The sequence below is a fragment of the Arvicanthis niloticus genome, unplaced genomic scaffold (genome assembly GCF_011762505.2).
Source record: "Arvicanthis niloticus isolate mArvNil1 unplaced genomic scaffold, mArvNil1.pat.X pat_scaffold_533_arrow_ctg1, whole genome shotgun sequence".
NCBI lineage: Eukaryota > Metazoa > Chordata > Mammalia > Rodentia > Muridae > Arvicanthis > Arvicanthis niloticus.
In genome coordinates, this window is record NW_023046161.1 from 9,876 (window position 1) to 27,030 (window position 17,155).

General features: G+C 42.8%; 1 protein-coding gene across 1 annotated transcript in view; it reads left to right on the forward strand.

Annotated features, from left to right (window-relative positions):
- Nucleotides 1-1,008: 1,008 nt before the first annotated feature.
- Nucleotides 1,009-17,155, forward strand: part of LOC117702176 (extracellular calcium-sensing receptor-like) — a 28,185-nt gene continuing 12,038 nt past the window's right edge. The window contains exons 1-3 of the mRNA XM_076928187.1: nt 1,009-1,427; nt 4,057-4,363; nt 8,668-9,552. Coding sequence (XP_076784302.1) covers nt 1,243-1,427; nt 4,057-4,363; nt 8,668-9,552 — 1,377 coding nt within the window. The 5' untranslated portion in view covers nt 1,009-1,242. The remainder of the gene's footprint in view (nt 1,428-4,056; nt 4,364-8,667; nt 9,553-17,155) is intronic.

The following is a 17,155-nucleotide window of genomic DNA, read 5'->3' on the forward strand; positions in this document are numbered from 1 at the left end:
CACCTACAATTGTCTTAAATCCAAGCTAAGGCATTTCCAGAAGCATTATTTGTCACCCAGCATGATGTCAGGCTAGTGCCAAGGTACATGTGTGCTCAGAACCAAGGCGGTGGTAAAATCACATGATGCCACCTGGCTAAGCACTGCCAGAAGCACCTCAGATTCATCATGCATTTGATTTAGAATTAAGGTGTAGTCAATGTTTCTTCAGAAAACCTTTAATGTTGCCATTTTTTCCTTTTAAATTTGCATTGGGGGGGGAGGTTAGGGGTAGTGTTTGCCACTGGGCACATATTAAGATCAAAGGACAATGTTTAAGAGTCCCTTCTCCCCTTTCAGGAATTGGACTCAGATCCTCAGGTCATCAGCTTGGTGACCTTTTACTCATAGAGCCATCTTGCTGGCCCTTGTCAAAATTTCCAGAATCCCTTAGATTCAGTTGCATGGCCCACTATGTTGCAACCCATCATTTAAGATACTACATTTTATATAAAATGTTCATAAAAGCCTTGTAAACCATTACATTACAAACTGGAAATACAGACCTTCAGTAAACAGGGAGGGGGCTATCAAAATAAATGATCTTCTTTTGCTTGGTTTGAAGTCAGATTTAACCTTAAATGAAACTTGTCCTGTGTTTTCTGTAGGAGTATATGGGTGAGTAAAGCACTATTAGTATTTTAACTGAAGGGGCTGCTACTTCTGGGACACTTCCATACACCATTCATGTGATGAGTGGTTTACAGGCAGCAGCCACAGAGCAGGCCTCTTTAGAATGTGGCCTCTCAGAATTGGATCCCATCCTTCCGAAATATATGAGACTATATGAGACAGAAGTTTTCTATATCTTACATGTAGTACTGTAAAAACGTGATTCTGCGCCATGCTTCTCAATCTGCTACTCCTCGACCCCTCTAAATGGAAATTCTGAGCTACCTCTGTCATAGTATTAAAATGGAACATAGGTTTAGCTGAATCCACTTTGTCTTTTTTCTCTTAGAAAACTTCTCTGGAAGTCTCTACGTGATGTCGCTTCTCAGGACTCAAGGACCAGCCACCCTCCACCTCTGCAATGGAGAAGGCAGAAATGGAGACCCAAAGGCCATCACTTCTGTTCTGTCATTAACCACTCTGTAGACATGTATCCCCATCAGAAGGCGTGAACCACACTGAGGGGCGTGGAGTTCTCAGGCCCCCAAACCACTAACACTTTTAACTATCCCCTGGAGAGAAGGCAGAGCCATGGCATCCTACAGCTGCTGTTTGGCCCTCTTGGCTCTTGCCTGGCACTCCTCTGCCTATGGGCCCGACCAGCGAGCCCAAAAGAAAGGGGACATTATCCTAGGGGGTCTCTTTCCTATCCATTTTGGAGTAGCAGCCAAAGATCAAGATCTGAAGTCAAGACCGGAGTCTGTGGAGTGCATTAGGTAAGGGAAGGCTGAATGGAGAATATCTGCATCCCTGGATAGTTAGAGAAAAAGCTACATGGGACCCAAAGGAACATTAAAAATCTTTTCTCTCTTTTTCAAAACAACTGGTTATCATGCTAAAGCTTATTGATCCCTTCTTTGCTTTCCCTAAAACATGCTTTTCCCAAAAAGCAAAAGAGCAAGGGTATGGTACGGAAAACACCAGGCCTGTCGAGGGCCAGTAATTTGGTAGCTAGAGCATCGTTGTTCATGTGGTGTCAGCATCTGGCAGTAGTGTTGCTCAATTCAAGACCAAGAGAGAGTTGAGCTGAGCAGGGTGGTACATCCTGCAACTCCAACATGGCCTCAGAAGGATTCAGAGTTCCAGGTTATACACCAAGACCCTGCTTCAGAGTAAGACCTTGTCTCCAAACACAGATAGGAAAGAAAGAAAGAAAGAAAGAAAGAAAGAAAGAAAGAAAGAAAGAAAGAAAGAAAGAAAGAAAGAAAGCTGGGTACTTAGCCTAGAGTATAGCTCTTCTTATAATGTGCTGCATTTAATCTTCAATGCTGCAATATTAATTAATTTATCCATTCACCAATTGATTAATTAAACAGGTATAGACAGAAGTTCATTTTAGCTTGTAAACGGTTGTAGTAAAGTTCTCTTTGACCTATGTGCTCCCGTGGCCTGGGGCGTGGCTGCTTTGCCCCGCTGGTGTTGTTCCTCTTAATAAAGGAATTTAGAGTAGAAAGAAGCAGGGTGGCCTCTAAGACCCAAGCAAGCATGTTCCAAATACAGCCCACTATATTTTGAAACTCTTTCTGTTAAATGTCCTTCACATAAGAAGCTAAACCCCTTCCGGTGCCCTACTCCCTGACACAATCCACACTTCACTCTGTCACATACAGGGATCATACCTGGCACAGATGGAACATCATAGAATACTTAGTTATCCCATGGCCTCTCAGGACACCAGAAGGAAGCTAACATGTCCCTCTAAATATTTTCTTCTCCAAGCCAATAGTCTCAGTTTTCTTATCAGTTTCTGTCCTGTGTGACTTTTTAACCCCTCACTATTCTGCTTGTCCCCCACCTGATACTCCCTCCTTGATCGTGACGCCTTTAGGATGTGGCATCCAGCCACAGACACCTCCATAGCAGGATGTGGTTAGCAGAGTCACCTTACTTAGGCAGGAGACAGCTAAGAGGCCATGAAATCACCTCACATATGTCTCTGCTTCTCAGAGAATATTCTTTCCTTCCGCACCCCTCAGCTTCTAGAAGGAAGCCAGCCTTCACCTTGAGCTTCATGGTAGCTGGAAAAGGAAAAGTAAAGGTCAACATTATCCCAAGAAAACTGGATTTCTGATCATGCCATAAGGACAGCCAGGGACATTTTTTTCTCATGAAACTAACTGTAGGATTGCATCAAAGTTGACCTTATCTTCATACAACCCACGTGGACAAGTGCTGCCCGTGTTGCTCCTAATGGAACAGCCTTGCAAACTAACAAAATGCTTGCCCTGAAAATGTGTTAACGATAGCAGAACCAGTTTAGCAGTGGTTTTTATAAAAATAATATTTAATTAATATTTAAAAAGTAATCTAGTATCTCCTGATAATCTTACAAATTGGAAAGAAGTAACTATGTGTCGAAAGAAACATGAAGTGATATGGAAATTTTTTACATCCAAGGTTAGACCAAGAACTCTAAAAACCTTACCATACGGTAGAATACAATGGGCCATATTTCTCCTGTCACTGAGTTCCAGTTGGGCTCACAACACAGAGGAGGAGGAGCCTGTCTCTGATGACTGCTTTTCTGCCTGACCGATTTGCTGAGTCAGCACATTTACCCAAGCCTTCACTCTCCCAAGCCAGGGAGAAAGAAAACTGACATTACTTCTTTGTTGATTTATTTGATTTTTTTAATTTACAATAATGTTCTTTTAAAAGCAGCAATGGTCATTTTTTAAAAGTAAAAATTATAAATTAGCTCAATGTATAGAACTCTTAAGGCATCTCCTATTCCTTCTGTTCTTCAAATACTTGATATTTATCTACAAAAGAATCACTTCACTTTCTGCTTTAACCTCCAGGAATGTCACAGTCTAAATTTGTGACAAATCTGCAAATATGAGGTTATTTTTGGGTCCCCACATATTAATATCTTCATCTATTTACAGTCCTCTTGTGCTTTGGGGGTGGGGCGCTGGGGGACTTCCTATGTAGCCCAGAACTGGCCTCAAACTCACAACCTTCCCACTCAAGCTTGATAATTATACACCACACAGGCATGCACTTCTGCACCCGTCATGCCTTACGTTCACATCTTCACACCAGCTACTGCAAAGTTTATGCCACAGATTGCAGCTATAAATTATACAACTAAATGCCAATAATAGTCCTTTTCAGTTTTGTTCGCTAATTCAAAGGGAATGCACTGTGCTGAGAATTTTACCTATCTCATGACATCTTTAAAGGCAGCCCAATAGGAAAGTACTGTTCCTGTTTTTACACGGAGGACCTTGAACCTCAAAGGGCACATCACAAAACTGAAGGGTATTAGAGCCAAGATTCAAGCCCAGCTCTGACAGTACTCACGCCAACAGGTCTCCTACCACGTCTGTGTCTTTCTTCCAGGTATAACTTCCGTGGATTCCGATGGTTACAAGCCATGATATTTGCCATAGAGGAGATAAACAGTAGCCCCGCCCTTCTTCCCAACATGACGCTGGGATATAGGATATTCGACACCTGTAACACCGTCTCCAAGGCGCTGGAGGCCACCTTGAGTTTTGTTGCCCAGAACAAAATCGATTCTTTGAACCTGGACGAGTTCTGCAACTGCTCTGAGCATATCCCTTCGACCATTGCAGTGGTGGGGGCAACCGGCTCCGGGGTCTCCACAGCGGTAGCCAACCTGCTGGGACTCTTCTATATCCCCCAGGTAATGCTACCTTCCTTCCTAAGACTTTTTTTTATTTCTTTAAATTATGTATGTGTTTAAATATGTGTACAAGTGCAGGTACCTTCAGAGACCAGAGGTGTCAGGATCCCCTGGAGCTGGAGCTACAGGTGGCTGTGAGCCACCCAACACAGGTCCTGGGAGTCGAACTCAGGTTCTCTGGAAAAACAACAACAACAACAACAACAAAAACAAAAAAACAAAACAAAACAAAAAAAACAGATCAACCATTTAACCTCTGAGCTATCGTCTACCCAAGTGGCATTTCATTAGATGGGCACCAGACTTGGGGATCAAGAGAAGCAGGTTTGAAGAGTTGCATGCTAGCAGTGTCCTCTGAGGCTTTCCATAGATACAAAGGTAGTTGGGCACTGTATCAGGAGCACTTGGGGGGGGGGGGGTGTCTCTGAGACCTTTATGTCAATGAGACCTTTTCTGTTCTTCCAATATTCTTTTCAATATAACTCACGTGTATACAACTCGATCTTTTTTTTTTTTTTTCTCACTTTTATTTCCCATGTCACTCAGTTAGTAACTGGCCTTCTATTTTTACCAAAAGAGTAAGGTCCTATGATGTGAGTCTCTCCATTCAAATAAAAAATATCTGTCCCTAATTCTTTTTCCTCAAAGTCTCTTCCTCCGTATTTATCAGCTTTCGTTCAGTGGGGAAATCAAGCTTGCTTCCCCACAATACAGGAGTTTAGTCACTGTGTCATTCATTCTGAAATGAAGCATACCCTAATATCCCCCAACAAATATTGACAAAGTGTACATAAACAGTCTCCATCATGCAGGAACTCAGCCTGGGCAGGAGGTGGGTGTGTCTTCAAATACTAATCTTTCACCAAAACAAGTCTTTTATAAGCATTAATTCAAAGTTGTGTTCCACTTCCCCCACACCAAACAACAGCAAACTCTAAATGCCATTTTATTACCCCTATAGCACTATGGCCCATCAAGTCAACCTTTCTTTGGATTAATAACTACAAATCTATCATATCGCTTTGTCACAGTGAAATTGCAAGTAGCTTAAAAGTCTGTGGATAAGAAAATGGAATCATCTTGGTTGTGATGTAGCCTTCAGTTTTAAGTTAAATTAAGGATCAGACTTCAAAATTTTTCAGTGTTTAATATTTGAAAAAATATTCAAAATTCATATGAATTCATATGTTGCAAGGGGTCCGCTTCTTTACCGAGAGCCTTAATCCTTTTGTAGACTTGTAACAACAGAGACATTCTTGTCTTACACTTCCAGGAAGTAAAATAAAGATGGTCCACATAGGGAAACCCTGACTCTCTTATGTTTGTACCTAAAAGCTCTGACCCCAACACCATTAGTCAATGTGCTGAGCGTGTTTAAGTCTGTCAGATTGTGAAAGAATTATTTTAAAAGCGCCATGAAGGTGAGTCGTCAGCCCAGGGGTAGAAGACGGAGATGACGTCAGGTTAAAAACTAGGAGGGGAGAGCGTCACTTCTGCATGGCTAGAGGACAGGAAGAGTATGATTGATCAAAGTGGTAAGGAGGCTGCAGCTGGCTGGGTGTGGTGGTGCTCACACCTTCAATCCCGGCAGGTGGAGATCTGCGAATTTGAGACCAAACTGCTCTACAGCGTGGGCGGGCTACAAAGTGATACTCTGTCTCAACTTACCTTCATGATGCATTTAAAATAACGCTGCACAGTCCGCCTGCCAGATTTAAACATGCAGCACACTGACCACACAGAGAAACACTGTCTCAAAACAAAAACAAAAACAAAACAAAAACCCCAAAAAACAAAAAAATCAAAATAATAATAATGATGAGAAAAGAGGATGAAGAGGATGACGAGGATGACGGTGATGATTATTAGTCATGATTATTAGTCATTCGTTCAGCAGGAGTTTTTTTCTGTGGTTTCAAGTTAGAATTACTGAGGGAGATGCTTGGGCTCACCCTACAGAGCTCATGGCTTAGCAGGCTAGGATGCAGCCTATCTGGAACTTCCATCCTTCCCCAGTGAATTGCACTGCAGGGCTAGAAAACACTGCTCTGTGGGTAGGGCAGCCAGCCCAGCCCTGTTACTTATATCTCAATCACGCCACCAAGTGGATGTAACAAAAAGACCAGCTGGAAGAAACTGGTCAGAAAGGTTGTCTGAATTTTCCATGTTGTTTTCCCCTCCGTCAAGGAAAGTTCGATGTGTTTTTAAAGGCTTTTTCTTTTGGGAGGACACAGAGTGACATTTACTTGACTTTATAGGTTGTCTTTTGAAAACAAGGCAAATATATTAAATACATTAAGAGAATATATTCACAAGAGACAGTATGAGTTATGAGTTTTAATTTATATCCTTTTATAAACATTTTTGGTCCATTTTTCAAAAGTAAACAAAGAAGTGAGCAATGATAGGCAAATGTCAGAACAAATCCCTAACTCTGAAACTAGTTTCTTTTTCTCTTTCTTTCTTCTTTCTTTCTTTCTTTCAATCTACAAACAAAACTTTCAAAAATTAATAATGTGGATGTGGCTAAGACATCTGTCACCCCATTGATCGCCAGGGTTGATTCAGCTGATCTGGCTGGCTAGGCAGGTGTGGTCCCCTTCCTCCCTCACCACTTTAGGTACGTTCTTACTGAGGCTGCTCATGGTCAAGGAGGACCTTGCATGAACAGAGGAAGGCCAGTCAGCTGGGTAACTGTGCTTCCCTGTTAGGACCCCCAAGCAGGCTCTCGAAAATTAGGAACACGTACACAAATCACTTCATCTTATCACCTAGATCCTGAATTTCTATGAAAGCAGGAGGGGATTATTCAAATTTTAAAAAGTTGTCGCTTTCATGTTAGAGCTTCTAAGATCAAAGCCCTTATCAGAGTTGTTGCCTTTGGCAGATTTGAGTCTTTCATAGTCCAGTATCTTGGATATCGTTCATATTAAGACTCTAAATGGATGAAAAAGACGCCTGTTGGAAATGTTTACTTTAAAAGATTGCCCCAACGAAGCTAATTATTCCCATTAGTAAAAAGTGTTGAAAAGCATTCTCTTCGGCTTGTTTTCTGAAGAAGTTCAAGGGTGCCTTAGGGAACTATAGAGAACAGCGGCTGTTGACTGCTACTTCACTTCCCAGAAGGACTCTATTAAGAGGAAAGCAGTCTGTTCATCAGAAGAAATGCTCTGATAACTTGGGACTCCCTAGCTGGTGAGCTGTGATGACTCCCAGGGGTGCTACCAGGGGGCCAACCAGGGGGTATTGATTCTTTGATGCTTTCAGGCACTAAGTGGGTCCTAGGGAGAGAAGAACCTGAACATTCCCACTAGGGTTGGTCAGCTCGTCCATTGCCCAGCTCCAGTGGTCTCTGAACATCAAAAAATTTTCTGTCTCTGATGGACACCCATGAGCAAATGTAGAACTGCCTGAGAGCAGAGTGGAGGAGGGGGGCAAGAAGGAGGGGCTATCAACAACGCTCCTTCTCCAGGCTTCCTTTCAGCCTCTATAATGTCTCTGAGACTCACATCGGACTCTGGAAAAGTAGTCTTAGTCATCACCTGCAGTTGATCAAAGAAAGGGGATTTAAGTGGTAGTTGAACCACTGGGGAACCTGGAGAAGAAAAGGTGTTCTTCTGGTGATAATTAGTGAGGTATTGTTATTAATCTGTGAGACAACTGAGTTTACATTACTAAGCTTGAGTGATTTATCTGAGCCTAGAAGCTAAACAGCTCTAGAAATTTACTGTAATTGATGTTCGTTTTATCTAAAGAAAGTAGGAGAGGAATCTTGGGGAAATGGGAAGAGAAAAAAGGGGCAGAGTCAGAGGAGGACCTTCCTTGGGGGTCCTCTGAAAAGCCTAAAGTTTATAACTCTAGGAAAGCTGATTCTTCCAGATGTTGGATTATGTACCGAACATTCATAACAGTAATCGGGAAGCTATAATGTTCATACCGGAACCTGAGCCCAACAGGCAAAATGTGTGTCAACTGAACACATGAATCTAGTATAACCAAAGAGGCACCTCAGAGGAAGCTAGAAGGCACAAGACTCCTTTAGAAAGAAGTGCATTCCACTATGAAGGGGTTTAGTGGATTGCTAGTAGCAGTTTTGAAGGCATCGTTGTGAAGAATCATGCACTGGGAATTAGAAAGTTCACCAAATAAACTAACAGGTGCTTGGGGGATTCATGTTGGGGTGGAACTGCCTGATTGTCCTCACACCTCCATCCTACCCACACTGACATTAATTACGTTAATCCTTGAGACTGGCTTGGGACATCACTCTCACTCACTCATTCTGAGTTCTTGGTTCTTCCCAGGTGAGCTACGCCTCCTCTAGCAGGCTCCTCAGCAATAAGAACCAGTTCAAGTCCTTCCTCCGCACCATTCCCAATGATGAACACCAGGCCACCGCGATGGCTGACATTATCGAGTATTTCCGTTGGAACTGGGTGGGCACAATTGCAGCTGATGATGACTATGGCAGGCCTGGCATTGAGAAGTTCCGAGAGGAAGCCGAGGAGAGGGACATCTGCATTGACTTCAGCGAGCTCATCTCCCAGTACTCTGGTGAGAAAGAGATCCAGCAGGTGGTGGAAGTGATCCAGAACTCTACAGCAAAGGTTATTGTCGTTTTCTCCAGCGGCCCAGACCTAGAACCCCTCATTAAGGAGATTGTGAGGCGTAACATCACAGGCAGGATCTGGCTGGCCAGCGAGGCCTGGGCCAGTTCCTCCCTGATTGCTATGCCTGAGTACTTCCATGTTGTTGGAGGCACCATTGGGTTCGGTCTGAAGGCTGGGCAGATTCCAGGCTTCCGAGAATTCCTACAGAAAGTCCATCCCAGGAAGTCTGTCCACAATGGTTTTGCCAAAGAGTTTTGGGAAGAAACATTTAATTGCCACCTGCAAGAAGGCGCAAAAGGGCCTTTACCTGTGGACACCTTCGGGAGAAGTCACGAGGAAGGTGGCAACAGGTTATTCAATAGCTCCACCGCCTTCCGACCCCTCTGCACAGGGGATGAGAACATCAATAGTGTCGAGACCCCTTACATGGACTATGAACATTTACGGATATCCTACAACGTGTACTTAGCCGTCTACTCCATTGCGCATGCCCTGCAAGATATATACACCTGCTTACCCGGAAGAGGGCTTTTCACCAACGGGTCCTGTGCAGACATCAAGAAGGTTGAGGCCTGGCAGGTAAGTCTCTCGCTTAGCTAGCAGTTCTCTGTGTGATAAAACAGAATCAGGGTGCTGCAGCAAAGGAACATAATGACTACATTATTTACTTTTGTGGCGCTGTGATCCAAAGTATCTGAGAAACCAACTTAAAGGATTTATTTGGACTCATGGTTTCCAAGGGTCTAGTCCATGGGACATTTGGTCCCATGTGCTTGAGAAGGACATCATAGCCATAATAGTATGTGGCATAAGAGAACTGTTCACTTCTTGGCCAACCAGGAAGCAGAGACAAGGACCTACTAGCCCTCCTCCTCCTCCTCCTCCTCCTCCTCTTCCTCCTCCTCCTCCTCCTCTTCTTCTTCCTCCTCCTCCCTCTCCCCCCTTTTCCTCTTCCTCTTCCTCTTCTTCTTCCCCTTCTTCCTTTATCTCCAGGACCTCAGGCAGGGGGATGGTGCCAGCATCAGAGCGAGTTTTTCCTTCTCAGCTACACTTCTCTGAAGGCACATTCATAGTCACACCCAGGGGTAGGCCTCCATCTCCTGGGTAATCAGTTAAGACAACGAAGATTAGTCATCTGGGTGATTACAAAAATTGCAATATCAAAATGAGAGCAAAGTAGGACTTTGGATTCATAAAACATTATCAAACGTCTGAGAAGCCACCTGCTACAGAACTGATGGCGCTTGACTACCTGTCACTGGAAAGCTGCAGTTCAACCATCAATTAGTCTGACGTCCAGAACACCTAAAGCACTGCTCCTGAATGTCCTCCAGTGTCTGGGGACTTGTTTAGTGTGGCTTCAGTAACATCTGAGTTAAAAATATTTTCTCTTGTGAGTAACCAGCATTTGTCCAATACCTATTGCATTCCATACGCTTACAGGGAGGAAAGTGGTGCTGTGTGCAGACATTGTGTTTGCTATACGGGGCTCTTCCTGGACTGGACTGGCCGGCTGGCCAGCTAAGCACTAACTTGGGGCACAAGCATTCGAAAGGCTTGCCAAACCAAAATGGTAAATGTTTCAAAGGGAAACACTAGCAATAACTACAAAAAAAAAAAAAAAAAAAAAAAAAAAAAAAGTCAGGACTTAAGTGAAGGTCTTACAGGTGTTTTATGGGTTATTCATGTAGGTGTCTAGGAGTTTTTAACTATACATAAAAGTGACATTACAATGTTGGTCATCTCATGAGTTTCTGAAGGGAACAACCAAGACTGGATTATATCCTAAGTGGCTGCTTCGGTCTTGCATGTCAACTCTGGTTTTTCAATCAGACTCTGTTTTATACCTTTTGAATGTTTTTCTCAGCTCCAGAATGTAGCAGAGAAACTGCATAAGAATGGAATGAGGTATCCCTTGACTCTGAATCTAATGACCCAGGTTCAGCATCCCCTTTCTAAGCTGTGATCTTAGGCAAGCCAAGACTCTAAGTGACAGCCTCTTCCCTTGCAACATGAACCTTATGTCTAACTGGCTGTCCACACACGTTTCTTTTAAAAATGAAATGAGGTATGAAAGCAAGTCATAAACTTGTAAGCTATAAACAAATACGTAGGCATTACGGTAATAATTTGTGTGTGGGGTGTATGTTCATGTGTGGGTGTGGGCGCGTGTGTCACATGCATGCAGACATCAACAATCAACTCTTGGGTGTCTTCTTCACTATCTCTCCACCTAATTTTTGAGACAAGGCCTCTCACTAAACCTGGAGCTCACTGACAGTGAATGAGCTTTCTGTCTCTTCCTCCTTCCCTCCAATGCTATGACCACAGAGATGTACCATCATGTCTGGCCTTTTACATAAGTGCTGGAAACTGAACTCAGTTCTTCATGCAAGCATTTTAATGGCTGAGCTATTTTTGACAGCCCTTATTGTGTGGTATCTTAACATATTCATAATCAACCAGTGGACAAAAATTAGAAGTAAAACAACTTTGTATACACATCCCCACAAGCATAAACCTTTCAGGGAAAGATACTAAGAAACAAAGAGCATGTAACTTGTGTGTGTTAATGTAGCAATTCCCATGTACTTGTAAGGAGTAACTGTCTAGGCTCATAAAACAAGTCAGGATTCACGGGTTCCCAGACCTCCTTGAATGGGAGAATCTCCCTCAGACATCACTGCCAACAGAAGTTTCTCATCTCTGTGGGCTGCCCAAACCTCCTCTTCACACTGAACTACTACCAAAAGCATTAAGCTACAATGAAGACCTCAGGAATCACGCTTCAAATGCAAAGTTTTAAGTAAGATGAAGTAAACAATAATATCTGGATGGTAAATATCTCTTCACCTATAGCCCATGAAGGAAGACCTCACCTCTTGAAAATGCTACAGGAGCAGGGTAGGCTAGAAAGGGAAGAAGTTTTCCATGGGAAACTTGGCTTTCCAGTAACTCTTCTCCAGACTAGGAAGTAAGATGGTCAGACTAAATTTGAGACAGGGGAGAGACTAGAGTTATGATTCAAGCTCATTAGTAATGTCATAGAAAACCCAAGCCAAATTGACCTGTGCAAAGAGGGGGAAAAGGAAATTTTGTGGCTAATCTTGCTGCAGAGCTCAGAAGTGTACCCACCACAGGTGATTCCATCTCCGTCTTTCTGTTCCTTATTCCCCAGTGCCACTGCTCGCAGCCTCCACGGTAGCTTTAAGTTCAAAAAGGTTAAGAACGAGGGGTGGGCAGGGACTGGAAATGGCTCCTGAGTACTGAGGATGGGTGGTATGCACATAAGCTAACATGTCTTCTGGGATGACTACAGTCTCCATTGAGCCCCAGTAGCCTACAAGTTCTCTAAGATCTTGGCCATGTCTTTCACTATCAGGAGATGTACCAGCAAGTGTGATGTCATTATGAGGGCGTATGTCGGTAGAAGTCTGCCACCTATATACAGTATCATCTAAGAATTAGCTTGCAGCCCAGTGTCTGCCATCTCTCAACTCTTTGCTTCTAAACCACTTGCCCAGCACCATCCTTCAAATTCCGTATTAATTTTTGATGCAGAAATCTTGTTTCTTATTAGCTGTTGGCATGGCATCTTTTGTCCTTCATCTCTTCAAGTCTATGTCCCATGAAAGGAAGACCCAAGGAGCACCATGTTTTATTTCTAAGCACTATCCACCATGAACTTTTCCTTTTTGTCAGAATTTAGTTTCTCTTGGAAATCTTTTCCAGACAGACTCTCATGTACTTCCATTCCGTTAGGTTTTCTTCCTCGTTTTTTGCTGGCTCTCTGCCAGGCATAAGCTTTTTTCATTGATGGAAATTCCTACCTGCGTGTGGACCATTTCTGGCCTTGTGGCTCTGGCTAAATTCTATTGCCTTTTAGAATGTATGCAGATAGGGGCTTCCCACTCATGCCTACAATGCACATATATTAGCTCTAGAATCCTGTGGTGGGAATACCCTCAAAGACCACAAGATGGAAATATCATCACACAAAAGAAAGTGGAATTCTCAGAACTTGCGTGCATTTATCCTTCTTGGAGATACACGTGTCCTCAGAGTGTAGCAAATGCACCAGGGGTCCTGCTATGTCTTTATTCCCCCCCCCCACACACAATTTATTCACTCCTTTTCCTCCCACCACTTCACAAAGAAAATAAAGAAACATGTTGTCCTGGTGTACAATCTAAAGAAGAACCTCACATTTTCTTCTCAGTGGAATTATCATTTTCCTTTTAGCATTCTGAAAACAGAAGAATGCCTTCTCTGAGGAAAAAAAAAACCTAAATACCTTTTTGTTTTAATTGCTTTTTATTGACACATACTCATTGAATAAAGACATTTTTATTCAAATATGTCATGTATTTTGATCACATTCACCCTCCCTTACCTTCCCCTTTCTCCCCTCTCCCGATGCCCATTAAATTATTTCCCAGACAATCTCACTTCTGTTTTATAGATGAGATTTATTTATCTGTATAAATTCTAATAAGAAATAAGAAAAAAACCCACCAAAACATGTGATAGTTGGCCAATTTTGCCCAATCAGATCATCTTTGTTTATCTCCATTTTTCAGCTAATGATATAATTTCATTCTTACCTATGGCTGATTAAAACTCCATTGCATCCACACTCAGGGTCATATGGCAGTTCTTCTTTCAGCTTTCTGGGGAAACTCCATACTGGCAGTCATAGTGGCTAGTCTAATTTACATTCTCACCAAGACCCTTCAAAGGTTCCCTTTTCCCCACATCCTCACTAGCTATAGCTCAGTGGGAAAGAACTTACCTAGCAGTCATGAGGTTTGTGGCTTCAAATTTCAGTGCCATTTTAAAAAAAAAAAAAATAGATGTTTTTGTGTGTGCCAAAAATAATTAAAGACTCTATCATTGCTCTTACATGTGAAACGATTTTCACCTCTTTCTTCCCCATTGCATGACTTAAAGGTGAAGTATTATGCAGAATACAAAGTGCTCTAATATAAAACTTACATGCCTGCATGCCAAAAGAACTACTGGGGATGCTTAAAGAGATGAGTTTGGGCCTGGAGCTCCATGTTTAAAAGCACTGGTTGTTCTTCCAGAAAACCAGGGTTAAATTCCCAACACCCACATAGCTCACAACTGTCCGTAATTCCAGTTCCAGGGAATTCAATGCCCTCTTCTTGCCTCTGCACATGGTACACAGATATGCATTCAGACAAAACATCCATACACATAAATTTAAATTTGTTGATTATTTAAAAAGAGAAATGGGACTTAGACAAGTGTAGAGATGACTCTCCAAGTTTATGAGTATTGTACTCCGATTCTAGCCTAGCACCCACATGATGACTAAGAGGAGATACAAAAGTGGCTTGACATTTTACTTTAACTCCAGTCCCAGGGGATCATCCGATGTCTTCTGGCTTCTGCTGATACCAAGCATGCACATGGTATACAAACATCCATGAAGGCTAAATACCCATAATCATAGAATAAAGTAATACTTTCTAAAAATATTTAAAGAAATAATACTTAGTAAACAAATAATGGGTTGGTACTGGACAAGACACAACTTTTGACTAAAATACATTTCTCACTCACATGACTGAGGAGGAAAGACCACAATACCATCCAGGTTAGAATTTAAAGGAAAGAAAGAAATGGGAAATGTCATGCAAGATAGTCCTGAAGAACAGGTAGGATTTGTGGGTATGGAGCAGGTTCTGTATGGGGAAATGCTGGTGCAGAGGTAAATGAAGACTAGATGGATGGTTCACAGCAACACTAGCTTCATAAAGGAGTCATGATGTGGAGGAGGCAGAATACAATCTTCCGGTTCCATTTGCATGACGTTCTATCTCTAATGACAAATCAGTGGGGGTCCTGGCTGTGAGGACATGGAGTTTGGCTGGCGTCTTAGGTATGATTTCTATTCCTGTGTAGAGACACCATGACCAAGGCAACTCTTACAAAGGAAAACACTTAATTAGAGCTGGCATACTGTTTCAGAGGTTCAGTTCATTATCATCATGGCAAGAAGCATGGCAACATGCAGGCAGACATGGTGCTGGAGACAGGGCTTAGAGTTCTAAGCAGATGCAAAGGCAGCAGAATAAGACTGTGTCCCACACTGGGTGGAGCTTGAGCGTAGAGACCTCAAAGCCCCACCCCTACAATGACATACTTCCTGGAATAAGGTCACACCTTCCCCAACAAAGCCACACCTCCTAATAGTGCCATTCGCCGTGGGCCACGCATTCAAACACATGGTCTATTGTGGCCATTCCTCTTCAAACCACCACAGCTGGAGAGCAGCATCAGGAAGCCTTGTAGGGTGAAGGCAGTGAGAGTAACGAAGGGGTGTTTCGATAAAATTCAGTTTACTTATGTGGGTGTACTTATGCAAAGTATTTCTCATCAAGGAGGATTAGGATTTTTAAATCTTAAAGATAGAAAAGAATAAACCACATTTGAAAAGCAGGATGTCATTCACTTCAAACTTCTTTTCCAACTATGGCCTCCCATAATCCTCCATCCCACTTTTATTTTACCTTATTTTTAAAGATTTGTTTTTATTTTATGTGAATGAGTGTTTTGTCTGCATGGTTGTCTACGTACATCCATCCCTGGTGCTCAAGGAGGCTGGAAAAGGGCATTAAACTTCCTGGGATAAAGGATGGTTGTGAGCCACCATGTGGGTGCTGGGAATTGAACCCAGGTTCTCTCCAAGAATAATAAGTGTTCTTAACCATTGAGCCATTTCTCCAGGCTCCCACCATCCCATTTTTAAACTTTCTTCTCAGCCTAAGTTTCATACTAGTTAAGTTGTTGAACTAGAGACAGGCAGCCCAATGACCTGTCTACTCTGACTTCTACACACGAGCAGCTGGTAATGTAGATTGGCTCATGTAAATTGATAAAGACTATCCCTCTAGACTGCACCATTCTCAGCTGCCCGCTAATATTTTTCTGACCTTAGGCAGCCACTTAATGCCCTGTGCCCCACTTTTCCAGCCTGAGAAACAGGCACCATGAGACTTACAAGTTTGTTATAAGTCGATAATCAGTTAATATATTCAGAGAGGTGAGGGTGGTGTCTACACCAAATAAATGTTCAATAAACAGTAGTCTCCAGCACTCTTTTATCTTGTGGATGGGGACAAAAACCCGAGGTGACTAAAGTTACTTACCAAAGTCAGATAGTTACCCAGTAAGAAAGGCCATGTCTAGATGACCTGTGCCCTGTCATGGACACTGCTACCCCTGAAAGAGCTGTGTAGTCAAAAGGTCCCTCTGCATACACATCTTTTAGATCCTGAGAGGCTGCTGGCCCATAGATGGGTTCCTAGGGAAGACACTAGTGCAATGTTGAACTCAGGGATTTGTCCTCACAGCCCGATTCACACACACACTTTCTACAGGGAGAAAGTATGGTGTGGGGGAAGCCGAATGTGGGTGTGACTGTCCATGTTAGGGTATAACCAACATCTCTTTATCTGTATCAAATTCTATTATATCTCATCCTCAAAACAGCTTTTCTGTTCCTACTTGTGAAATAAACAAATAAATCAAGGAAGAGACTTGGCTGCAGATATATACTAAAAGAAAACAGAACTTTCATGGATGATATGACTGTGTATTGATAGATGAGGGAGAGGTGTGTGTTCTCAGAGAAGTGGCCATGTTCCCAGTCAGCTGCTGTGGTTCTGGTATTCTACATGGTAGAGATCATTATGGACTACTATTTCCTGAGCATCTATTATGTGTGGGTAGATGAGAAATACGGGACTGGTCTTTGGCAGTTTCTATACCCATAGGTATGTGAAGGCAGCCAGAGATAGTGCCAGATAGTCAGGAGCTGCATCAGGTGGTGCCCTCTGTTGTTAATAGCTCTCAAGCAAGCCTTGGGTGATGGGTCTCAGCCCTACAAGAGTGTTACAGCCCTTGCATTACCTTAAAATGTCAGGATTCCTCTGACTTTGACAAAGCCCAAAAATATAGTTCCCAGACCTAGGGTGTCCTTAGATCCTTGGCCCTTGGAGCTGCTCCTGCTCTTACCTCTGTCAGGGTCACAGTCACAGCCATTGTTACGTCTCTTCTGCTGAAGCTCCCAGAGCTCTGCCTCTACCACATGAAGGCCTGTAGTCCCCTGAGACCCCTTCCTTCTAAGAGGCAGCCACCCCTTGCTTCCCCA